Raw genomic sequence first — 25,853 nt, forward strand, 5'->3', positions numbered from 1 at the left:
GGAGGCCAGGGTAGGAGGATCAATTGAGGCCAGGAGTTTAAGAACAGCCTGGGCAACAGAGCAAGACACTGTCTCTACAGAAATTAGCCAGGCATGGTGGCCCGTGGTTCAACCTGAGTGAGACCATGACTCTAAAAAAAAAAAAAAAAACCAAAACCCTGCCACAATCCTATCACACTAAGAAAATTGGTAACTTAATATCTAATATGCAGAACATATTCAAATTTCCTCAGTTGTTCCAAAAATGTATTAGGGCTTTTATTTTTTTTCCTTTTCCAATCCAAGATTCAATCATGGTTTGTTTTTCCATATAGAACAACAACTGCCCTGTTTTCTGTGTTTCAGGACATAGACATGAATTGTCTTGTAGAATGTTCCTCATTCTGGATTTCTTGTCTCATGTTTTCAGCACAGTTAAGTTCAGGTTACACATTTGGCAATATAGGTGATATGTACAACTCATGCATTATACTAGAATCAGACATCAGATTGTTACACCATTTTCGATACCAATTTTGACCATCTGGTTAAGGTGGTAACCACTAGCTATAACATTCCTATGAAGTGCTGGTCTCTAGTTTTAGCACTCATTAATTATACTTTCCTGACATTTATCTCCCTGGGAGTGGTATGATGGTAGTTTTCTAATTCTATCATCTCTTTTATCTTTATTATTGACTTTCTAATGGATAGCTCCCTACCCACACCCACCCTTTCCCCCCACCCCCGGAGACAGGGTCTCACTCTATCACCCAGGCTGGAGTGCAGTGGTGCTATCTTGGCTCACTGCAACTTCAGCCTCCCTGGTTGAAGCGATTTTCCTGTCTCAGCCTCCCAAGTAGCTGGGATTACAAGCGTGTGCCCCTGTGTCCGATTAATTTTTGTATTTTTAGTAGAGATGGGATTTTGCGATGTTGGCCATACTGGCCTCAAACTCCTGGCCTCAAGTGATCTGCCTGCCTCGCCTTCCCAAAGTGCTAGGATTATAGGCATGAGCCACCGTGCTGGGCCTTACACCCACCCTTTTTTGTTTTACTGTGAATTTTTTTTTTTAAGTGCGTTTTATGACCCTTTATGGTGGTGGTTCTCAAAGTGTCCTCCTAAATAAGCAAGAGCAACTTTACTGGGAACTTGTTACAAATGCAAATCAATCCTGGAGACACCCAGAAATGTGTTTTAACAAGGTCTCCTCCGAATTCTCACGTTGGATAACCATTGCATTATTATTTTTATAAAAAAATTTTTGAGACAGTCTTTTTTGTATTTTTAGTAGAGATGGGGTTTCACCATGTTGGCCAGGCTGGACTCAAACTACTGACCTCAGATGATCTCCTCATTTTGGCCTCCCAAAGTGGTGGGATTACAGGCGTGAGCGACTGCACATTACATTATTTTTGTCCCAAATGTGAGCAGTGGAGACACCTGATAGGCAACTGCTTAAAAGGATAAGGTTGTTGTGAGACAGTGGAAGGCATCCACTAAGTGGTAAAGTGAAAAACAATGGGATCATCCTTTTTGTAAAACAAAATGAAAGGAAACAAGAAAATGTTCCATAAGTTTACATGTAGGAATAGCAAACCTAATGCCTTATTTTACATCCCGTGCTTTTTTTTTTTTTTGAGACAGGGTCTCACTCTGTCACCCAGGATGGAGAGCAGTGGTGCGATCATAGGTCACTGCAGTCCTCAACGGCTGGGGCCCAAGTGATCCTCCCACCTCAGCCTCCTGAGTAGCTGGGACCACAGGTCTAAGTCACCACACCTGTTTTTTTTCTTTTTTTAAGTAGAAACGAGGTCTCACTATGCTGCCCAGGCTGTTCTGACTTCAAGCGATCCTTCCGCTTTGGCTTCCCAAAGTGCTGGGATTACAGGCGTGGGCCATCGCCACCAGTCCATTCTGTGTCTTTTGAATTGTTTTGTTTGTTTGTTTGTTTGTTTGCTTTTCGAGACGGAATCTTGCTCTGTTGCCCAGGCTGGAGTGCATATCTGGTGTGATCTCGGCTCACCGCAACCTCTGCCTCCTGGGGTCAAAGGATTCTCCTGCCTCAGCCTCCCGAGTAGCTGGGATTACAGGTGCCCACCACCACGCCTGGCTAATTTTGTATTTTTAGTAGAGACGGGATTTCTCCATGTTGGTCCGGCTGGTCTCCAACTCCTGACCTCGAGATCCTCCCCCCTCGGCTTCCCAAAGTGCTGGGATTATAGGTGTGAACCACATCGCCCGGCTTTTTTTTTTTTTTTTTTTGAGACGGAGTTTCACTTTGTCGCCCAGGCTGGAGTGCAGTGGCGCGATCTCAGCTCACTGCAACCTCCGCCCCCCCGGGTTCAAGCGATTCTCCTGCCTCAGCCTCCCGAGTAGCTGGGATTACAGGCGCCCGCCACCACACTCAGCTAACTTTTGTATTTTTAGTAGAGACGGCGTTTCACCATGTTGGCCAGGCTGGTCTCGAACTCCTGACTTCAGGTGATCCACCCGCCTCAGCCCCCAAAGTGCTGGGAGTACAGGGGTGAGCCACCACGCCCGGCGAGTTTAACTTTTATCAGGAGCCGTATTACATTGACAATGGAGAGGAAGAAAACAGCACAGTATGATCAAGTTTAACTAGGGGGTAATTAGCTGTAAAAGAACTCTGGACTCTTGTTCAAAGAGGTTCAAGCTGCTGTGCTTGTGCGGCAAGGGCAGTGTCCAAATGAAAAACTACAAATCAGTCATCCGTCCTTCATTTTCTCCATTCCCCCCACTCACTACACAGCTAACAAAGCTCAAAGGTACCCTGCAGACACTCAAAACTTGAAGGCACGCAACTCTCAGTTACGAGTGGTGGCAATCATAATGACAGAGTGAAGTACCAATGCAAGAAACTGAAAGCGTGTGGATGTCTCCAGGCTGGAAGTCTGGGTTCGAAATGTCTGCAATGCCTCGCATTTGTGGCCCGTGGGTATCTCTGATCTTCAGAAGCCACTGGTTTATCCGCCAAACGAAGGGTATGTACCTCATGGGCTCAGGTCAAAAAAGTCTTCTAAACAACTCTCTAATGTTGATCTTTCACAGCCTGCCGGGCACACCCATCTTCAAAGGCAGCGGACGGAAAAGAAGTGCCAAGATGGATGGACATATGGCTGTCGCCGCACTCCCGTGTCCAAGCGCCAAAGCCGAATGACCACTTAGGTCTGGAGATATTTCCCCTCCAGGCTGCTGTTCCCGGGAGATGTCCCAACGTCTCTAGTCCAGCCCCTAACTCAGCACTCTACACATCCGACTGTTAACGAAAGCTATTCCAACTTTTTACCAGCCGTCTGCAGTTATTTTCACCACTAGAACCCAGATGAAAGAGGAGCGCGTAGTAACCGCGGCAACCGAAAAACCAGGCGGAAAGGGTGGGGCCCTGGGCGGAAGGGGCGGGGCTCTCGGGCCTTTTCCCGGCGTCCATTTAGCGGCGGGAAAAGCGACCGTTTCAGAGCGCGTTTGTCTGCTGAGTGGTAGCCTTTCCCCTCAACCAGCAATGGAGGGGCAGCCCCAGATGCAAGACGCCGACGGGCCCGCGGACTCCGGAGGGGAAGGCCGGGCAGGTGGGCCACCGCAGGTCGCCGGCGCCCAGGCGGCGCGCAGCGAGGACCGCATGACCCTGCTCCTCAGGTTGTTCCCTTTGGCCTCCTCAGCCGGGGCCAAGTGGGCGTTGTGGCCCGGAACTCCGCCCTTGCTCAGAAGGGCTACGGTTCGAATTCACGCTCGGTCACGTCAGGTCTCCGTGATTGCCTCATTCACTTAAACTGTTGAAGCTCTTTCTTCATCAGCGAAAAGGAGAGAAAAATGACCCCCTGGAGAGAGGTTACAAGGGTTAAATGAGATAGTCTAGGAAAGTGTTGAGCACAGTGCCCCGGGCCCTTAGAAGCTGTAATTTCTCCTCCTGTTTCCCCGCCCTCCCCCCTACCTCTCTGGTTTACAGACAAATTGAATGCCAGAGCTAAACTGGAAGGAAGGTGCCCCTACCATTTGTTTTAGAACTACGACCCTTTGTAACCCAGAAGCTTTATATGTTATAAATTCTACTAAGCGGACGGTGTTTATACTTTTCCACTAAGCGGTTGCTGGGGAAGATTCGATGAGAAGGGACATTCGTCTTCTAAACTAGTGAGCAGGAGAAGGTCCTGGGCCAAATCTGCCTAACTGCCTATTTTTGTGTGACCACTCAAGCTAAGAATAGTTTTTATGTTTAAGTGTTGCAGGGAAAAGATCATAAAAATATTTCATAATACGTGAACTCTGTTAGAAATTCAAGTTTCAGTTTCCATGAACAGTTTTATTGGAGTACAACTTTCCTGCCACAAGGGTGGAATTGAGTAGCTAAAACAGAGACCATGTGACTCACAAACCCTAAAAAATTTACTGTCAGGTCCTTTACAGAAAAAAATTTGCGGTCCTCTGTTCTATATCATAACAGAGGTAGTTTTAAAAAAATCATTATTGGCTGAGCGCGGTGGCTCACGCCTGTAATCCCAACACTTTGGGAGGCCGAGGCAGACGGATCACCTTAAGTCAGGAGTTCAAGACCAGCCTGGCCAACCATGGCCAACATGGTGAAACCCCGTCTCTACTAAAAATACAAAAATTAGCTGGGCGTGGTGGCGGGCGCCTGTAATCCCAGCTACTCGGGAGGCTGAGGCAAGAGAATTGATTGAACCCGGGAGGCAGAGGTTGCAGTGAGCCGAAGATTGTGCCGTTGCACTCCAGCCTGGGCAACAGAGCGAGACTCTTGACTCAAAAAAATTTAATTACCATTTTTTTCTTTCTTAAATGTTTTGAAAAATGAAAAGATATCTATTTCTTTTTTATTGTTTTTTCCTCCTCACCCTTGCTGTCGTCTTAAATTACGATTTGCTCATAGTTTTTCTACTTATGTATGATTTGTGGATTTATAGAACAACTGAAAAACTATATGAATTAGTAATCTAAGGATTAGTATCTTTGTTATTTTTCTGTATCTCCTGATAAAAATCTGTGTTTGTAAATACAGTGGTTTGGGGTTTAATCATTTTGGTCTATTCTTTGTATAGCATCCTCAGTTCAGTCTGGCCTATTAAAAATAATCTTAAACGGCCAGGTGTGGTGGCTCACTCCTGTAATCCCAGCACTTTAGGAGGCCGAGGCGGGTGGATCACAAGGTCAGGAGATCAAGACCATCCCAGCTAACACCGTGAAACCCCATCTCTACTAAAAATACAAAAATTAGCCGGGCATGGTGGCAGGCGCCTGTAGTCCCAGCCGCTTGGGAGGCTGAGGCAGGAGAATGGCGTGAACCCGGGAGGCGGAGCTTGCGGTGAGCCGAGGTTGCGCCACTGCACTCCAGCCTGGGCGAGAGTGCAAGACTCCGTCTCAAAAAAAAAAATCTTAAACACCAATTTTTTAACTTTTCCTGACAGATGCTGTTTTCCCAGTGTATTCCATTTTGTGTCTTCCTCTGAGGCCTTGAAGTTCTTTATACCCATTTTAAATAAAATGAGGCCAAATTAGAAGTTTGTAATTAGGAGTTTAATTATTTATATTTATTTTGTTGTATCAGCTTCTGAAAAAGAATGAGTTGGTTCGTTATATGGTAATGAGTAAAACCTTAATCAATAAATATGTGACTTTATATTCTCTTTATCTGTTTTCAGGCTGAGAGCACAGACAAAACAACAACTCTTAGAATATAAATCAATGGTTGATGCAAGTAAGTATTTTCATTTTCAAATTCGGATTTTGTTGTTTGTTTGTTTATTTTTTTGAGACAGGGTCTTGCTGTCACCCAGGCTGTAATGCAGTGGCGCAGTCTCTGGTTTACTGCAGCCTCAGCCTCCTGGGCTCCAGCAATCCTCCCACCTCAGTCTCCCAAGTAACTGAGACCACAGGCACATGCTACTGCGCCCGGCTAATTTTCTGTATTTTTTTGTAGACACAGGGTTATGCCACCACACCTGGCCTCAAAATAAGATTTTGTGAGTTTGATGATTAACAGTACTCGAGTGAAAATAAAATTAACTTTACCAAAAATTGTTTATATATGTTCTAGTGTAGCAAAACTGGTAAACATGCAAGATATTTATGAAGTATGCTAAGTGTGCTGAAGGAAACAAAGGCATGATAAGAGGGAGGGGCTTCATTTCATAGGGATGGCTTCTCTAAGAAGATGATTTTAGAGCTCAGATCCAAATGAGAAGAAAGAGTTTACATTCCAATAGTCTTTTTGTTCTCTGTATAGCTAGTACCATTTTTAAGGGATTGTGACATCCAAAAACTAGGTTTAGTTAACACTGTAGAATTTCTGTACCTAGGAGACGACAGATGTAAGGCAGGCCACAGGAAGTTTAGTTGTAGCCTTTGAAAGAAGATGTTTATCTAAAATTGACTATCTGCTCTTTTAGAGGCCAAGACAAGAAGATCACTTGAAGCTAAGAGTTTGAGATTAGCCTGGGAAACAAAGTGAGACCTCGTCCCTACAAAAATAAAAAAAAACCTAGCCAGATATGGTGATACATACCTGTAGTCCCAGCTGGGACTCACTGCAGCATCCAACTCCTGGGCTCAAGTGATTGAGTCACTGTACTGTACTCCACTCCACTGGGCAACAGAGTGAGACTGTCAAGCAATCAACAGAGAAATAAGTATTGATTCTTTTACCATTTAAAATATATATATATGGCTGGGCTTGGTAGCTCACGCCTGTAATCCCAGCACTTTGGGAGACCGAGGCGGGCGGATCACCTGAGGTCAGGAGTTCGAGACCAGCCTGACCAACGTGGAGAAACCCCGTCTCTACTAAAAATACAAAATTAGCCGGGCGTGGTGGTGCATGCCTATAATCCCAGCTACTCGGGAGGCTGAGGCAGGAGAATCGCTTGAACCTGGGAGGTGGAGGTTGCAGTGACCCGAGATCACGCCATTGCACTCTGGCCTGGGCAACAAGAGCAAAACTCCGTCTCAAAAACAAACAAACAAAAATATATATATACACACACACATATACGTATATGTATATATATATGTATATGTGTATATGTATATATGTATATATATGTATGTGTATATGTATATATGTATATATATGTATATGTATATATATATGACTGAGACTTTATTGGTTAAAGGATTGTTTTTTACAATAAAGGCATCTATTTTAAGGGTACAATTTGATGAGTTTTGACAAATTTCTAAATCTGTATAATCACTACCACAATCAAGATACAGAACATTTTCGGCTGAGCATGGTGGATCAATCTGTAATCCCAGCACTTTGAGGGGCCAAGGCGAGAGGATTGCTTGAGCCCAGGGCAACCAGCCTGGGAAACATAGCGAGACCCCCATCTCTAAGAAAAACAAATTGGCCGGATGTGGTACCATATGCCTGTAGTCCCACCCAGCTGAGGTGGGAGGATTGCTTAAGCCTGGGATATCAAGGCTGCAGTGAGCCGAGGTCACACCACTACACTACAGCCTGGGTGACAGTGACAGAAGGAGACCCTGTCTCCCCAAAAAAAAGATACAGAGCATTTTCTTTTTTTCTTTTTTCTGTTTTTTTTTTGTTTTTTTTTTTTTTTTGAGACGGAGTTTTGTTCTGTCGCCCAGGCTAGAGTGCAGCAGCGTGATCTCAGCTCACTGCAACCTCCGCCTCCCGGATTCACTGCCTCAGCCTCTCAAGTAGCTGGGATTACAGGCGCCTGCCACCATGGCTGGCTAATTTTTGTATTTTTAGTAGAGACGGGTTTCACCATGTTGGCCAGGCTGGTCTCTTAACTCCTGACCTCGGGTGATCCACCTGCCTTGGCCTCCCAAAGTACTGGGATTACAGGCATGAGCCATCACACCCCTGGCCACACGTGGCTTTTTAAAGCTAATTAAAATGAAATAAAATTTAAAATCAAGTGCATATCAAATGCTCAGTTGCCACATGTAGCCAGTGGCTATCCTATGGGATAGCATAGATAGGAAACATTTCCATCATCACAGGAAGTTCTAGGCTTTTTTCTGTTCCACTGAGGTATTTGTTGATCCCTACACAAGTGCCACATTATCTTTGTTGGTTGGTGTTTTTTTTTTTTTTTGAGATGATCTCACTCAGCCACCCAGGCTGGAGTGCAGTAGCAAGATTTTGGCTCACTGCAACCCCAACCTCGTGGGCTCAAGCGATCCTCCCACCTCAGCCTCCCGAGTAGCTGGGACTACAGGCATGCACTATTGTGCCTGGCTAATTTTCAGTAGAGACAGTTTCACTATGTCGCCCAGGCTGGTCCCAAAAGGTTAGTCATCATTGAGATGGGCTGTAAATGTAAAATACAGACAGAATAATGTGAAATATGTCATTAGTAATGTTAAACTGACTGCACATTGAAATAATATTTTTGATCTATTGGGTTAAATAAGTATATTAAAATTAAATTTCACTGTTTCTTTTCTGTAATATGAAAACGACATTTTAAATGATGCCTTTTGCCCTTGTGGCTTACATTATATTCCTTTTGGACAGCACCTTTCTAAAATGTTAGTAACTTCAAAAAATTATTTATTTGCAGGTGAAGAAAAAACTCCAGAACAAATTATGCAAGAAAAGCAAATCGAAGCGTATGTTATATTTAAAAATTTTGTTTATGGTCTTTACTAAGATTTAATCATATTTTCTATTATTTTGTTGTTAGATGGAGTCTCACTATCATGCAGGCTGGAGTGCAGTGGTGTGATCATAGTTCATCGAAGCCACAACCTCCTGGGTTCAAGGGATCCACTGGCCTCAGCCTCCTGAGTAGCTGGAACTACAGGGTCATTGTACCACACCTGACTTTCTTTTTTTTTTTTTTTTTTTTTTTAAATATTTTGGGGCCAGGCACAGTGACTCATGCCTGTAATCCCAGCACTTTGAGAAGCCAAGGTGGGTGGATCACCCGAGGTCGGGAGTTCGAAACCAGCCTGACCAACATGGAGAAACCCCATCTCTACTAAAAATACAAAATTAGCCAGGCGTGATGGCGCATGCCTATAATCCCAGCTACTCGGGAGGCTGAGGCAGGAGAATTGCTTGAACCCAGGAGGCAGAGGTTGCGGTGAGCCAAGATCACGCCATTGCACTCCAACCTGGGCAATGAGCGAAACTCCGCCTCAAAAAAATATATATATTTTGTAGAGATGGGGCCTCATTTTGTTGCCCAGGCTGTTCTCAAATTCCTGGCCTCAAGTAATCCTCCACCTTGGCCTGCTGAAGTTCTGGGATTGTGGGCAAGAGCCACTGAGCCTGGTCATAATCTCATTTTTCTATGCTATAACATTGTTTTTATTTTTCCTTTCCTTTATTTTTCCAAATAACTTGTGATGCATATATTGGGAAGTTGTTAATTTGGGATGGAGATTTATATGTACACAAGTGATCACATTGGAACTTTCTGGCCTCCCTTTTTATAAGATACTAAGTGAAGTAGCTCAGGGGCATTAGTTTACCAAATGTGTAAATACACATTGGTATATTGAGCCTGTAGAATACTTGTATTTAGATAGAGGTGTTTTACTTTTTTAAGGGCTTATTTTATACATTTATTTCAATAATGTCTTTTTCTGGTATTGCTGAAATTCTTTTGCTCATGTTTCTTTGATAGTAAAATTGAAGACCTGGAAAATGAAATTGAAGAGGTGAAAATTGCCTTTGAGATAAAAAAGCTTGCATTAGACAGGTAATTATTACATTTTAAATATAAGCATTGTGAACTGACTGCAAAATGGGTATGAGGGGAAAGTGGAGGGAATCTTTTAACTGGGCTGAGTGAATTAGTCAAGCACAGTGATGATTAGATAATGGTCACATAAAATTTTTATTTTATTTTATTATTTTTTAATTTGACAAGGTCTCACTCTTGCCCACACTGGAGTACAGCGACATGATCACTGCTCACTGTAGCCTCAACCTCCTAGGCTCAAGCAATCCTCCTGCCTCAGCCTCTAGAGCAGCTGGGACTACAGGCATGCAAAACCACGCTTGGCTAATTTTTTTTATTTTTTATGGATATGGGGTCTCACTGTGCCCAGGCTGGTCTTGAACTCCTAGGCTCAAGCGATCTTCTTGCCTCAGCCTCCCCAAAATGCTGGGATAACACAAGCCCAGCCTGGTCACACAGATTTTGAGCCCTGAGGGAAAATCTGCATTACAGATGCTCCTCAATTTGCAATGGGTTTAGGTCCTGATAAACCCATTGTAAGTTGAAAATATGGTAAGTGAAAAATGCATTTAATACACCTAACCTGGCCGGGCGCGATGGCTCACGCCTGTAATCCCAGCACTTTGGGAGGCCGAGGTGGGTGGATCACCTGAGGTCAGGAGTTCAAGACCAGCCTGACCAACAATGCAAAACCCTGTCTCTACTAAAAATAGAAAAATTAGCCAGCTGTGGTGGTGTGTGCCTGTAATCCCAGCTACTAGGGAGGCTGAGGCAGGAGAATCACTTAAACCCAGGAGGCAGAGGTTGCAGTGAGCCAAGATCATGCCACTGTGCACTCCATTGTGGGTGACAGAGCAAGATTCCCTCTCAAAAAACAAAAAAAAAGTTTTAAAGTTTATAGTCGTATATGGTTTTGTGTTCCCTAAGTCCTTCATTTCAGGCCCATCCTGATCTTTTTAGTGCCTTAATCCTTCCACTGGCTTTGCACAAAAGTAGATGGTTCAGAGAACTCATTCAGCTCAGGCCAGGTTTCAGATTCACCTGGCGCCTCATTCTGGCAGTGTATACCCACACGCAACAGCCCTATCCATCTTGGTGTTATTTCATATTTCTGTGTTTTATTTCTCAAAGTATTTCTCTTGTAATCATATTTTAAAACCCACTTCTGTTTTATGTATATTTGAAGGGAAATCAGTCTTTGTCATGTTTTGAATTTTTTTAATGTACCACAAATGTTATCCATGTTTTATAATGCAAGCTTTTTCCCTCTCATAGGATGAGACTTTCAACTGCACTTAAAAAAAACCTGGAGAAAATTAGCACCCAGTCTAGGTATGATTTTTTTTTTCTCTGGATTCGGTAAGGATAGGATCTGCATAGTGACTTTAGTTTTGTGAATTTTAAAAAATTATTACTGCCAACTACCTTTATCTGGGGAATAAGGAAAGTGATGAAATTTTTGTAGGTCCTCCCCAGAATTACAGCAACTTTTATAGTTCTAATTATATTTTGTTCCATATGGATTGTAACTGTAAGAAGCAGAAGAGTTTATCCAGAAGATTGGAAAATTTTAAGGGAAAGCTTTAAAAGTTCATTTTCTTCAGTATTTACTATAAATCAGGAACAGGGCTATCTCATTTAATCCATCCAAAACACAGTGAGATAGGAAATATACTCCTCATTTTTTATTGATAGAAATGAGCTTGTTCAGATCAAACAATTTCCCAAGGGATATAATATACAGACTAGCAGGTCTCAGCAAACTGTCACAAGGACAAAAAACCAAACACCGCATGTTCTGACTCATAGGTGGGAATTGAACAATGAGAAAACATGGACACAGGAAGGGGAACATCACACACTGGGGACTGTTGTGGGGTGGGGGGAGGGGAGGGATAGCATTAGGAGATATACCTAATGCTAAATGACGAGTTAATGGGTGCAGCACACCAACATCGCACATGTATACATATGTAACAAACCTGCACGTTGTGCACATGTACCCTAAAACTTAAAGTATAATAATAATAAAATTTAAAAATAAATAAATAAAAAATAAAAATTATTATGAGCCAAAAAAAAAGACTAGCAGGTCAGGTCCTCTGTATCCTGGTGTCTGGCCTCAGAGGTCTTACCTATGATTTTTTTTTTTTTTTTTTTTTTGAGACGGAGTCTTGCTCTGTCGCCCAGGCTGGAGTGGAGTGCAGTGGCGCGATCTCGGCTCACTGTAACCTCCGCCTCCCGGGTTCATGCCATTCTCCTGCCTCAGCCTCCCGAGCAGCTGAGCCTACAGGCGCCCACCACCACGCCCAGCTAATTTTTTGTATTTTTAGTAGAGATGGGGTTTCACTGTGTTAGCCAGGATGGTCTCAATCTTCTGACCTCGTGATCCACCCGCCTCGGCCTCCCAAAGTCCTGGGATTACAGGTGTGAGCCACCTTGCCTGGCCTCTTACTTATGATCTTATCTCCCAAAGCTCTTGTGATAAAATATCCCCTTCCCTTGAGCACCAGAAAAATTCCCGCATGGGTATAAGCACTTTTTTTTTTTTGGAGACGGAATCTTGCTCTGTCACTCAGACTGGAGTGCAGCTCACTGTAACCTCCACCTCTCCAGTTCAAGCAATTCTCGTGCCTCAGCCTCCTGAATAGCTGGGATTACAGGCACCTGCTACAACTCCCAGGTAATTTTTGTATTTTTAGTAGAGACGGGGTTTCACTATGTTGGCCATGCTGGTCTGATCTAGGCACTTCTATCTTGAGTATCTTAGCCCACACTGATAACACGTTTTCCCCATATTCCAGCTAAATCCAGGATTACATAAATCCAAAAATCTGAATTTGAACACTCATAACTTTTTCTCTCCCATAAAAGGAGAGTTTAGCTTGGGTACAGAGGCTCATGCCTGTAATCCCAGCACTTTGGGAGCCTGAGGCAGGAGGATAGCTTGAGCCCAGGCATTTGAGATCAGCCTGGGCAACATAGGGAGGCCTCATCTCTACAAAAAATTTTTAAAAATTAGCCAGGCGTGGTGGAGCCACCAGTAGTCCTTGCTACTCCAGAGGCTGAGGGGAGAGGATCAGCCTCCTGCCTTGATTGTAGGAAGTCATGGGGCTGCAGTAAGCTGTGATCTTGCCACAGCACCTTAGCCTGGGCAATAGTGAGACCCCATCTCAAAAAAAAAAAAAAAAAAAAGACATTCTTGAGTTAAAGGTGTGGGGTGCAGGACAGCAGGACAGATTCATCACATTGTTACTAAATGTCAGGGCTTTGGTCTAGGTCCTGTTGCTTGCTGCACAGAAATGTAATCACTGACATGGGTGTTGTCAGGAAGAAGGCTTTGAGTACTGTAGCCAAAGAGGGGAGATCAGTCTCATCTCCTAGATGGACTAAAATTAAGGAGGTGTTTTGTTTTGTTTTGTTGAGACAGGGCCTCACTCTGTTGCTCAGGCTGGAGTGCAGTGGCGTGATCCTAGCTCACTGCCACCTTCACCTCCCAGGTTCAAGTGATCCACCTCAGCCTCCCAAGTAGCTGGGACTACAGGTGCCCACCACCGTGCCTGGCTAATTTTTGTATTTTTTGTAGAGTTGGGGTTTTGCCATGTTGCCCAGGCTGGTCGCGAACTCCTGAGCTCAAAGGGATCCACCGCACTGGCCTGACCCTTCTGTTGTTTTTTGGTGTCAACAGTGAAACTGGCCCAATTGTCCCACAGAACTGATGTTTATGATTTCTTTTGAATAAACATAGAAACTGACCCTCCCGGTCTTAAAGCTTGAGAAAGTTACAATTGTCTTATCTGAGTTCCTTTCTCAGGAAACCAACCATCAGGACTCCCAGATAGTATCAAGGAACTGAAACTTACAAGATCACACCCTCTGGACAATAAGACATTAGACCCCTCACCCATCACAATTGCCTAACCTGCTTCCTATTGACTAACACCTCTTCCTTATCCCTCCCTAATTCCTGTCTTCCCATACATGGGTACATATCTTCCCTGCTATATAAACCCTTAATTTGGCAGGGTGTGGTGGTTCACACCTGTAATCTCAGCACTTTGGAAGGCCGAGGCAGGCGGATCATCTGAGGTCAGAAGTTCAAGACCAGCCTGGCCAACATGGTAAAACCCCATCTCTACTAAAAATGCAAAAATTAGCCAGGCGTGGTGGCAGGTACCTGTAATCCCAGCTACTCGGGAGGCTGAGGCAGGAAAATCGCTTGAACCCAGGAGGCGAAGATTTATCAGTGAGCTGAGATTGTGCCACTGCACTCCATCCTGGGCAACAGAGTGAGACTCTGTCTCAAAAAAAAAACAAAAACAAAAACAGAAAGGTCAAATAGGCTGAGGCAGTGTTTTATTAGCACATTTTAAAGTTTATAACTGTTAAAAAAAATTAATTGGGATGCAACTGGAATGCCATTAGGCAGAACCATCTTTAGCCTTGAGCTCCATCACCTTGGGATTCCTATGTAAGCCTGATGTAAACAGTAAAATGGAACTTAAGCTTACCCAATGAGAAACTGCCAACTAACTTCTAACTAGAGATGATCCACTTTAACCAACCAATTATATTTTGTCTTCTGTGAACACCTTATAAAAGCTTCCTCACTCAACTCCCACAGTAGAGCACTAAACAGCTTACAATCCTGTGCTGCCAGATGCATGAATTGTCTTCTCAAATAAACTTGTTAGATTTTAATATGCCTAAATTTATCTTTTAAGACAACCAAATATAGCTGTAAATAGTAGAAAAATGAGTTCAGCTCTCCCAGGTTTGTGCAGATTCCCCTTTTGACCTTCTCAGTTAGTTGCTTCTACAGTGTTTTTCACACCTGGCTGATTATCAGAATAATGTCTATTATAATGATCACATTGTTGGTCCTATCCCAAACTTTCTGAATCAGCATATCTTTTTTTTTTTTTTTTGAGACGGAATCTTGCTCTGTCACCCAGGCTGGAGTGCAGTGTCACGATCTTCTTGGCTCACTGCAACCTCTGCCTCCCAGGTTCAAGCGATTCTCCTGCCTCAGCCTCCTGAGTAGCTGGGATTACAGGCACACACCATCACACCTGGCTAATTTTTGTATTTTTAGTAGAGATGGGGTTTTGCCATGTTGGCCAGGCTAATCTCGAACTTCTGACTTCAAGGGATCCACTGTACCTGACTTTTTTTTTTTTTTTAATAGAGATGTGGTCTTGCTGTATTGCCCAGGTCTCAAACTCCTGAGCTCAAGCAGTCCTCCTGCCTCAGCCTCCAAAAGTGCTGGGATTACAGGCATGAGCCACTGAACCAGCATATCTGAAGGTCAGGAACTAGGAATCCTTACTTAACGAGCCTCCCAAATGACTGTGGCACTCTGAAGTATGAGAGCCACTGCTCTGCCCAGTCTTACTCCATACCGTTTTGCTCCAGCCATACCAAACTACCTGATCTAGGTAATTACTTTATATCCTTATTCCACCCTGTACATAACTCTGGTTCGTATTTGTTACTGCACTACAGTGTAATTGTGAATTTATTTTTCTCCACTAGATTCTTTCCTCTGAAAACACATACTGTGTTTTATTTTATTTTACATTCTTGGCACCTGGCATAGTTCTTGAAAGCATGTAGTAAGTACTCAAAAATATTTGTTAAAGAAGTAAAAAGCAGTTTGTTCCTTGAAACTATTCTGTATGCTGCAATAATGGTGGATACATGTAATTATACATATGTCAAAACCCAAAGAATGGGTGGGGCCTCAGTAGCTCATGTCTATAATCCTACCACTTTGGGAGGCTGAAGAGGGAGGATTGCTTCAACCCTGGAGTTCCAGACCAGTCTGGGCAACATAGGGAGACCCCGTCTCTACAAAAAATTTAAAAATTAGTGGGACATGGTAGTGTATGCCTATAATCCCAGCTGCTTCTGAGGCTGAGGCAGGATGATCGCTTGAGCCCAGGAGGTTGAGGTTGCAGGAAGCTGTGATTGTGCCACTGCACTCCAGCCTGGGTAGCAGAGCGAGACCCTGTCACAAAAAACAAACCCATAGGATATACACAAGCAAGAGTGAACCTTGATGTAAAATCCGGACTTTGGGTAACAATGATGTGTCGATATAGGTTTGTTGATTGTAACAAATGTGCCACTTTGGTGTGGGGGATGTTGATAATGGGAGAGGCTATGCAAGTGTCAGGGGTAGGGTGTATATGAGAAATCTCTGTACCTTCCACTCAGTTTTGCTGTGAAACTAAAATTGCTCTAAAAAATACATTCAAAACAAAAGCAGCTTGTTAAAATTGCTCTAAAAAATACATTCAAAACAAAAACTAAAATTGCTCTAAAAAATAAATTCAAAACAAAAGCAGCTTGTTAGGAAGTTATTAGGGTGTTTCCTCTCTAAATAGGAAATTTTTAGAAATGTTCCCACATTTTTAAATTTGGTATTCTTCAATGTCTGTGACCAAACATTTTTCTAGGGAAATGCATATCTAGTTTTAACAGAAATTTAGTTTACATCAAACTTTTCCAGATTTATTTTGTTAAACTGACTTTTTATCCAAATGTACGGTGGATTTAATGAAAGTAAGTTTTCACTCATTGATTCCTTCATTAATGACAGTTATTATTTTTAATTAAGTTACAAATAACCTTAATCATCTTTTTGTTTCCTTTTCAGTGTGCTCATGGATAACATGAAACACCTATTAGAGCTAAATAAATTAATAATGAAATCACAGCAGGTAAACTTACACATTAGGCTGATTATGCATTCTCATGATTTTACTCTCAACTTCTTGCTGGTAACTGTATTGTATATGATTAAATAGGATTGTCCAAAGGGAATGCTATGATTGGAATACGCTGTCCTTGAGTTCTCTCTTTTTTTCAAAATTCTATTATTTCTGACTAATGTTGAACGTTATCTACTTGTAATTTAAGTTACTGTCTTCCTTTTGCTGTGTGGAAATAGAGGAATTGAAAACTGGAACTTTGGATAACTAAGGCTAGTAGATAAACTCAGTGATTTAAGTATTACAGGTTTGTCCTTACATACAGTAATGTGCTTTAACTTTTTTATTTTTAATAACAGGAATCTTGGGATTTAGAGGAAAAACTGCTTGATATTAGAAAGAAGAGATTGCGTATGTAGAACACTTTTTTTTGGCAGAACACATTTTGCTTACTTTATAGATTGATAAGGCCAGATCTCTTAGCCACCGAGAAATTTCCTAATTTCTGACTTTCAAAATTCCTTAAAATTTTTGACATGGCAGCTTAAAAAGTGATATAAAGTACATTTTGTTCTATTTATTCTCATTGTTTTAGAACTTTATTTTCGTTTTTTGTTTGCTTTTTCTGAGACATAGTCTTGCTCTATCACCCAAGTGGAATGCAGTGACTTGATCTTGGCTCACTGCAACCTCTGCCTCCCAAATTCAAGTGATTCTCCTGCGTCAGCCTCCTGAATAGCTGGAACTACAGGCACCCACCACCATGCCTGGCTAATTTTTGTATTTTTATGTTCAAAAAAATTTTTTAATATGGTATTTTTTTTTGGAGACAGAATCTCACTCTGTCGCCCATGCTGGAGTGCAGTGGCACAATCTCGGCTCACTGCATCCTCCGCCTCCTGGGTTTCAGCAATTCTTGTGCCTCAGCCTCCAGAGTAGCTGAGATTACAGGCGTGTCCTACCACACCCGGCTAGTTTTTGTATTTTTTTAGTAGAGATGGGATTTCACCATGTTGGCCAGGCTGGTCTTGAACTCCTGACCTCAGATGATCCACCTGCCTCGGCCTCTCAAAGTGCTGGTTACAGGCGTGAGCCACTGCACGTGGCCAAATTTTTGTATTTTTTAGTAGGGACGGGGTTTCACCATGTTGGTTAGGCTGGTCTCAAACTCCTGACCTCAAGTGATCCGCCTGCCTTGGCCTCCCAAAGTGCTGGGATTACAGGTGTGAGCCATAGTGCTGTGCCTCATTAGTTTAGAACTTTAAATCACAAAATTAATACATTCTTAGAAGGGGAAAAATAAAAGGATGTAGTAAATTATAATGCAAAAGTCATGCCTCTTTTCTGTGTGACCACAGTTTGGTATTTATCGTTCTAGACTTTTCCATGTCCATATAAACATTTATTTTATACATATATATAATTTCTAAATGATCAAATTATATATAGGGATCTACAGCCTTTTCACTTAATTTATCATGACATGAGATGGTTTTTTGCATTGAAACTGTTGAAATGTTTATTTCAAAGGCAATACACACTGTAGAACATTTGGAAACAAAGGTATGCAAAGGAAAAGTTAAATTTTTTTTATTTTCCATCAAAAGATAATCAGTCTTCAAACCTTCTTTCAGATAAGTGTCTTGTTCTGTCACCCAGGTTGGAGTGCAGTGGCGTGATCATAGTTCTTTGCAATTCACTGCAGCTTTGAACTCCTGGGCTCAAGCCATCCTTCCACCTCAGCTCCCAAGTAGCTGGGAATACAAGTGCACTCCACCACGCCCAGCTAACTTTTTTGTTTTTTGTTGACATCGAATCTTGCTGTGTTACCCAGGTTTGTCTTGAACTTCTGCCCTCAACGATCCTCCTGCCTTGGCCTCCCAAAGTGCTAGGATTACAAGCATGAGCTACCACACCTAGCCTGTATTTTTTTTTTTTTTTTTTTTTTTTTGTGAGACGCTGTTTCGCTCTGTCACCCAGGCTGGAGTGCAGTGGTGCAATCTCGGCTCACTGCAACGTCTGCTTCCCGGGTTGAAGAAATTCTCTGCCTCAGCTTCCTGAGTAGCTGGGATTACATGCGCCAACCAGCATGCCTGGCAAATTTTTTGTATTTTTAGTAGAGACAGGGTTTCACTATCTTGGCCAGGCTGGTCTTGAACTCCTGATCTCGTGATTCATCCACCTCTGCCTCCCAAAGTGTTGGGATTACAGGTATGAGCCATCGCACCCAGCCATTTTTTTTTTTTTTTTTTTTTTTTTTGAGATGGAGTCTCCCTCTGTCGCCCAGGCTGGAGTGCAGTGGTGTAATCTCAGCTCATTGCAAGCTCCACCTCCTGGATTCAAGTGATTCTTCTGTCTCAGCCTTCTCAGTAGCTGGGACTACAGGCGCCCGCCACCACGCCCGGCTAATTTTTTGTATTTTTAGTAGAGACGGTGTTTCACCGTGTTAGCCAGGATGGTCTTGATCTCCTGACCTCGTGATCCACCCACCTCAGCCTCCCAAAGTGCTGAGATTACAGGCGTGAGCCACATCGCCTGGCCAACCTTTTTTTGTTTGTTTTTGTTTTGAAATAGTTTCGCTCTGTTGTCCAAGCTGGAGTGCAGTGGCGCGATCTTGGCTTTCTGCAACCTCTGTCTCCTGGATTCAAGCCATTCTTCTGCCTCAGCCTCCCGAGTAGCTGGGATTACAGGCGTGCCACCACGCCTGGCTAATTGTTGTATTTTTAGTAGATACAGGGTTTCACCATGTTGTCCAGGCTGGTCTTGAACTCCTCACCTCAAGGTGTTCTCCCCGCCTCTGCCTCCCAAAGTGCTGGGATTATAGGCGTAAGCCACTGTGACCGGCGTCTTTGTTTTTTGAGACAGGGTCTTGTTCTGTTATTCAGGCTGGAGGCACACTCATGGCTCACTACAGCCTCGACTTCCTGGACTTAAGCAATCCTTTCACCTCGGCATCCCTGATAGTTGGGACTACAGGTGCATGCCACCATGCCTGGCTAATTGTTTTTTTTCTGTAGATATCTTTTTTTTTTTTTTTGAGACGGAGTCTCGCTCTGTCGCCCAGGCTGGAGTGCAGTGGCACTATCTCAGCTCACTGCAAGCTCCACCTCCCAGGTTCACACCATTCTTCTGCCGCAGCCTCTTGAGTAGCTGGGACTACAGGCACCCGCCACCACGCCCGGCTAATTTTTTTGTATTTTTAGTAGAGACCAGGTTTCACTGTATTAGCCAGGATGGTCTCCATCTCCTGACCTCATGATCCGCCCTCCTCGACCTCCCAAAGTGCTGGGATTACAGGCATGAGCCACCACGCCCGGCCTTTTTTTCTGTAGATTTCTTAAATTTATTTTTCTGTAGAGACAGGATTCATTCACCATGTTACACAGGCTGGTATAGAACTCCTGGGCTCAGATGATCTGCCCACCTTGGCCTCCCAAAGTGCTGGGATTACAGATGGAATCCCGTGATCCACTGTGCCCGGCCAGATTTGTTGGTTGGGTTTTTTTTTTTTTTTTAAATACAGAATTTCTCTCTTGTTGCCCAGGCTGGAGTGCAATGGTGTGATCTGGGCTCACCGCACCTCCGCCTCCCAGGTTCGAGCGATTCTCCTGCCTCAGCCTCCCAAGTAGCTGGGATTACAAGCGCCCGCCACCACTCCCAGCTAATTTTGTCTTTTTAGTAGAGACGGGGTTTCTCCGTGTTGGTCAGGCTGGTCTCGAACTCCCTACCACCCACCTCGGCCTCCCAAAGTGCTGGGATAGGCATGAGCCACCGTGCCCAGCCGGTTTTTGTTTGTTTGTTTGTTTGTTTTGAGATGGAGTTTCACTCTTGTCACCCAGGCTGGAGTGCAGTGGCGTGATCTCGGCTCACTACAACCCCTGCCTCCCAGGTTCAAGCAGTTCTCCTACCTCAGCCTCCTGAGTAGCTGGGATTACATGGGATTACAGGCGCCTGCCACCATGCCCCGCTGATTTATATTTTTAGTAGAGACGGGTTTCACCATGTTGGCCAGGTTGGTCTCCAACTCCTGACCTCAGGTGATCCACCCTTCTCAGACTCCCACAGTGCTGATAACAGGCATGAGTCACTGCACCCTGCTCAGATTTGTCATTTGTAAACATTATATAGATTTACCTGTTAGCAAATAATCTCAGGGTCAGTAGTAGTATTGGTCATCTTGTCTATTCCCCCCACGTTTTTTTAAGTAGAATCAGGGTCTTGCTATGTTTCCCAGGGTGGTCTTGAACTTCTGGCGATCTTCCTGCCTCAGCCTTCCAAAGTGTTGGAATTACAAGAATGAGCCACCCATGGTCAGGCTATACCCTTTTGATGATTCATTTTCTCCACTGCATTCCAACTTCCTTTAATATACATTAATGTTGAAGAACAGGCCCCTGAAATACATCCGTTTATATTTCCAAGTAGTTTAATTCTTAGACTATTTCCAGTAATACAAAAAATGGTTGATGATGTTTATCCCTGGAGAGGGGAATCTTAACTTTTTTTTTTTTCCTGAGACAGAGTTTCACTCTTGTTGCCAGGCTGGAGTGCAATGGTGCAATCTCAGCTTACTGCAACCTCTGCCTCTGGGTTCAAGTGATTCTCCTGCCTCAGCCTCCTGAGTAGCTGAAATTATAGGCAAATGCCACCATGCCCAGCTAATTTTTGTATTTTTCATAGAGATGTGGTTTCGCCATGTTGGTGGGGCTGGTCTCGAACTCCTGACCTCAGGTGATCCTCCCACCTCGGCCTCCCAAAGTGCTGGGATTACAGCCACTGCGCCCGGCCGAGGAATCTTACTTTTCATTTAAAATTAATCTTATTTGGCCAGGCACGGTGGCTCACACCTGTAATCCCAGCACTTTGGGAGGCCAAGGCGGGTGGATCACTTGAGGTCAGGAGTTGGAGACTAGCCCAGCCAACATGGCAAAACCCCCATCTATACTAAAAATGCAAACATTAGCCAGGTGTGGTGGTGGGCGCCTGTAATCCCAGCTGTTCAGGACGCTGAGGCAGGAGAATCACTTGAACCCCCGGGAGGCGGAGGCTGCAGTGAGCCGAGATCGCACCACTGCACTCCAGCCTAGGCAACAGTGAGACTCCATCTCAAAAAAATAATAATAAAATAAATGTTTATATGTTTCATTTTTGTAATTTAAGAGGGAAAAAATATATGTATTTCGTACCTATTTTGGCAACCTAAAATAAGCCCTCGTTACATGATGCCACTTGAAACATCTGTAGACGGCTGTTACTGTCATACAGAAATACCTGGAACATTTCACTAAGGGCATTGCTAAGTACAAAATTAAAATATTGTTATTTTGCCCCAGGAGGTCATTTTCAGATCGTAATAAAATTGCAACCTAAAATGCTGCTTATTAAAATTTTTCTCTTGACTAAAATAACCAAGAAGTGATCTGCTTCATAATTTTTCAAGATCCTTGTTTGTAGAGGTATTATATATGGTATATTATTTTATTTTTAACCTAACAGAATTAAAACAAGCTTCAGAAAGTAAGCTTTTAGAAATACAGACTGAAAAGAACAAACAGAAGATTGATTTGGACAGTATGGAAAACTCAGAGAGGATAAAGATCATACGACAAAACCTACAGATGGAGATAAAAATTACTACCGTTATTCAACATGTGTTCCAGGTAACATTTATATAAACTAGCAAGAGTTTCACTCTTGTTGCTCAGGCTGGAGTGAAGTGGCTCGATCTCAGCTCACTGCAACCCCCGCCTCCTGGTTCAAGCAATTCTCCTGTCTCAGCCCCCTGAGTAGCTGGGATTACAGGCGTCCACCACCATGCCTGGCTAATTTTTTAATTTTTAGTAGAGATGATGTTTCATCATGTTGGCTAGGCTGGTCTCAAACCCCTCACCTTAGGTGATCCGTCCGCCTCAGCCTTCCAAAGTGCTAGGATTACAGGCGTGAGCCACTGCGTCTGGCCAACTATTTGATAATGCTATTATACAGTATTGACTTAACTTTCAGCTAGTTTTTGATCTTGATGAAATCAATGTGTAATATTGGTCTGTTTGTATATATCTGGAATGTGTGTATACTTAATGTTTAAGGTCTTGATTTTTCTTTTTTCTTTTTTTCAGACGGAGTCTTGCTCTGTAGCCCAGGCTGGACCTCCTCCTGGGTTCAAGCGATTCTCCTGCCTCAGCCTCCTGAGTAGCTGGGATTATAGGCATCTGCCACCACACCTGGCTAATTTTTGTATTTTTGGTAGAGATGGGGTTTCGCCATGTTGGCCAGGCTGGTCTCGAACTCCGACCTCAGGTGATCCACCTGTCTCAGCCTCCCAAAGTGCCGGGATTACAGGCTTGAGCCACCGCACCCAGCACGCTGCAAGTATTTTTAACAAGTAAAACCTATCCATGGAAACTGATGAGGCATAAAAAATTATTGTAAACATTGTAAATATTCCCTAACATTATGGAGATCAAGGCTAAAGCCTTACTAAAAGTGGAAATAAAAGTAGAAGAATGCTGCTGGGTGTGGTGGCTTATGCCTGTAATCCCAGCAGTTTGGGAGGCCAAGGCGGGCGGATCACGAGGTTAGGAGTTTGAGGCCAGCCTGGCCAAGAGACTAGCTGAGCCAATGTGGTGAAACTCTGTCTCTACTAAAAATACAAAAATTAGCCGGGCGTGGTGGTGGGCGCCTGTAATCCCAGCTACTCGGGAGGCTGAGGCAGGAGAATTGCTTGAACCCAGGAGGGGGAGGTTGCAGTGAGCTGAAGACTGCACCATTGCACTCCATCCTGGGTGACACAGAGCAAGACTCCTACTCAGAAAAAAAATAGAAGAATGTATTATCATTTTTTTCTTATGATCACAGAGCTACACATGTAGTAAATGTTAATTACTTGATAAGATTCATGAAAAATGATATTCTAAAATCTTGTTAAATTTTTAAAGTACTTGTAACTTTAAAACAATTTTTTTTCTTTACAGAACCTTATTTTGGGGAGTAAAGTCAATTGGGCAGAGGATCCTGCCCTTAAGGAAATTGTTCTGCAGCTTGAGAAGAATGTAGACATGATGTAATAAGAATTCATTTCTGACATATTTTACATTTCTGGCAATCTCAACTCTTATTTGGAATACTTCTGTGCATTTGTCTGTCCACTGTAATTTTAGAAAAGCATATCCATAACGTTTACAGTTGTACAGTTGTACAGTTGTGGTTAGTTATTTGTAGTGGGATTGAAAGTAATTTTTTTCTTTTTATATTTCTATATTTAGTTTTTTTTTTTTTTTTTGAGATGGAGTCTCGCTTTATCGCCCAGACTGGAGTGCAGTGGCACGATCTCGGCTCACTGCAACCTCTGCCTCCCGGGTTCAAGCAGTTCTGCCTCAGCCTCCCAAGTAGTTGTGACTAAAGGTGCACGCCGCCATGCCCAGCTAATTTTTTGTATTTTAGTAGAGACTGGGTTTCACCGTGTTGCCCAGGCTGGTCTCAGAACTCCTGAGCTCAGGCAATCCACTGCCTTGGCCTACCAAAGTGCTAGGATTACAGACGTAAGCCACCGAGCCTGGTCTAGTTTGCATTTTTTTTTTCTATCAGTTTTATAAGTTAAGAAATAAAAGGAATTAATGTTACTCTGTCTTTTTTTTTTAATTGGTGCCCTTTACAAACAGTAGTACTCTATCTTAGTCATTATAAAATTGAACATTTTTACAGCTAATGTAGTATTTTCAACTTTTTTTTTTTTTCCCCTTGAGATAGAGGCTCGCTCTGTCACCCAGGCTGGAATGCACTAGTGCGATTTCAGCTCACTGCAACCTCCATCTCCTGGGTTCAAGCAATTCTCATGCCTAAGCTCCCTGAGTAGCTGAGATTACAGTTGTGGCCCACCATGCCCAGCTAATTTTTTGTATTTTCAGTTGAGACGGTGGTTTCACCATGTTGGTCAGGCAGGTCTTGAGCTCCTGACCTCAAATTATCTGCCCACCTCAGCCTCCCAGACTGCTAGGATTACAGGCATGAGCCACTGCACCCGGCCTCAACATTCTTTTTAGAAGGACTTGAAACTTGAAATGATGCTAGCATTTGTTTGTGTTCTTTTCTTTTTTTTTTTTTTTGAGACGGAGTCTGGCTCTTTTGCCCAGGTTAGAGGGCAGTATGGCACGATCTCAGCTCACTGCAACCTCCACCTCCTGCATTCAAGCAATTATCCTGCCTCAGCCTCCCTAGTAGCTGGGACCTGTACAGGCACGTGCTACCACGCCTGGCTAATTTTGTGTTTTTGATAGAGATGGGATTTTGCCATGTTGCCCAGGCTGGTCCTTAAACTCTTGAGCTCAAGCAGTCCACCCACCTTGGCCTCCCAAAGTGCTGGAATTACAGGTGTGAGCCACCTCACCTGGCCAAGTTCCTTCTTAAGGATCAATTCTGAGAGAGAAATTGTATTAGCTTTTCCTAAAATCATGCTGAATAATAACCCCAAATCTCAGTGGCTTATAACAGACATGTCTGTTTTGGATCTGTCCTTCAGCTGATAATTCTAGGATTCAGGCTGAGGGAACAACCACAATCTGAAACGTTCTCATGGCACAGGGCAGGAGCTTATGACGTCAAGTCCAATTATACCAGTATGATTAAAGTTTCTGTTTGAAAGAGGCCAACATTGACAAAACCCGACGTCATTGAGGCAGGAAAGTATACTTCTCCCATTGCAGGGGAGTGGTGGATTTCAGAGTTGGAGAAAGAAAGTGGGCATTTTACTGAAAGAATACAATTTATTAAACTCAGCTATCTTGGTCATAAATATGACCAAGAATCCTTTCTGCATCCTTTCATGCAGAATGCAGAAATACATGCAGAATACAGAAAGGATTCTGCATTCTGCATGCAAAAGACACTTCCCAAGGAAGACAAGAAATAAGCTAATAGTGTCATCCAATTGTTACATTTTTTTCAAAGTTCAGTCTTTAATATCAGGTCCAGATGTGGCCCTTCATCTAGAGACCTGTGAACTGAAAAGACAAATTATATCACCTCACACATCCAGCAAGCAATAGTGGAATAGGTCTGCAGTCTGTAGCAATTTTTTTTTTTTTTGGTAGAGATAGGGTCTCACTTTGTTGCCGTGGCTGGTCTCGAACTCCTGGGTTAAAGCCATCTACCCACCTCAGCCTCCTATGGTGCTGGAATTACAGGTGTGAGCTAGCACACTCAGCCAAAATCTTAAGTATTACTTGGCAAATGATAGGAGATTCCCCTTCCTAGAGGATAGGGAATGACATTGATGAGGCTCCTGTGTTGTTTTCTGGAGGCACTTCATCCAGATTCTTCACTCTGCCTGTGGGGAGGTTCTACCTTTTTCATTATCAATGTCGGCCATATCTCTGAAGAGGGCATTAGAGAGTATGTCCTTCTGAGCAGCTTTCTGAAGTTGGGGACACAAAGATCTTTTTACGTCTACAACAGTCACAGTCTTGGT

At 43.3% G+C, this 25,853-nt stretch overlaps 1 protein-coding gene across 1 annotated transcript; it reads left to right on the plus strand.

Moving 5' to 3' along the window:
• The first annotated feature begins 1,059 nt into the window (after positions 1-1,059).
• On the plus strand, positions 1,060-24,009 carry CENPH (centromere protein H). The gene is made up of 9 exons (XM_054489836.2): positions 1,060-3,636; positions 5,655-5,710; positions 8,547-8,595; positions 9,618-9,692; positions 10,950-11,006; positions 16,336-16,399; positions 16,750-16,801; positions 21,887-22,050; positions 23,362-24,009. Exons 1-9 carry the CDS (start codon positions 3,326-3,328, stop codon positions 23,452-23,454), a joined length of 921 nt encoding a protein of 306 aa, XP_054345811.1. The 5' UTR covers positions 1,060-3,325; the 3' UTR covers positions 23,455-24,009.
• The last annotated feature ends 1,844 nt before the right edge of the window (positions 24,010-25,853 follow it).

Source organism: Pongo pygmaeus, chromosome 4 (genome assembly GCF_028885625.2).
Source record: "Pongo pygmaeus isolate AG05252 chromosome 4, NHGRI_mPonPyg2-v2.0_pri, whole genome shotgun sequence".
In the NCBI taxonomy this organism is placed as follows: Eukaryota; Metazoa; Chordata; class Mammalia; order Primates; family Hominidae; genus Pongo; species Pongo pygmaeus.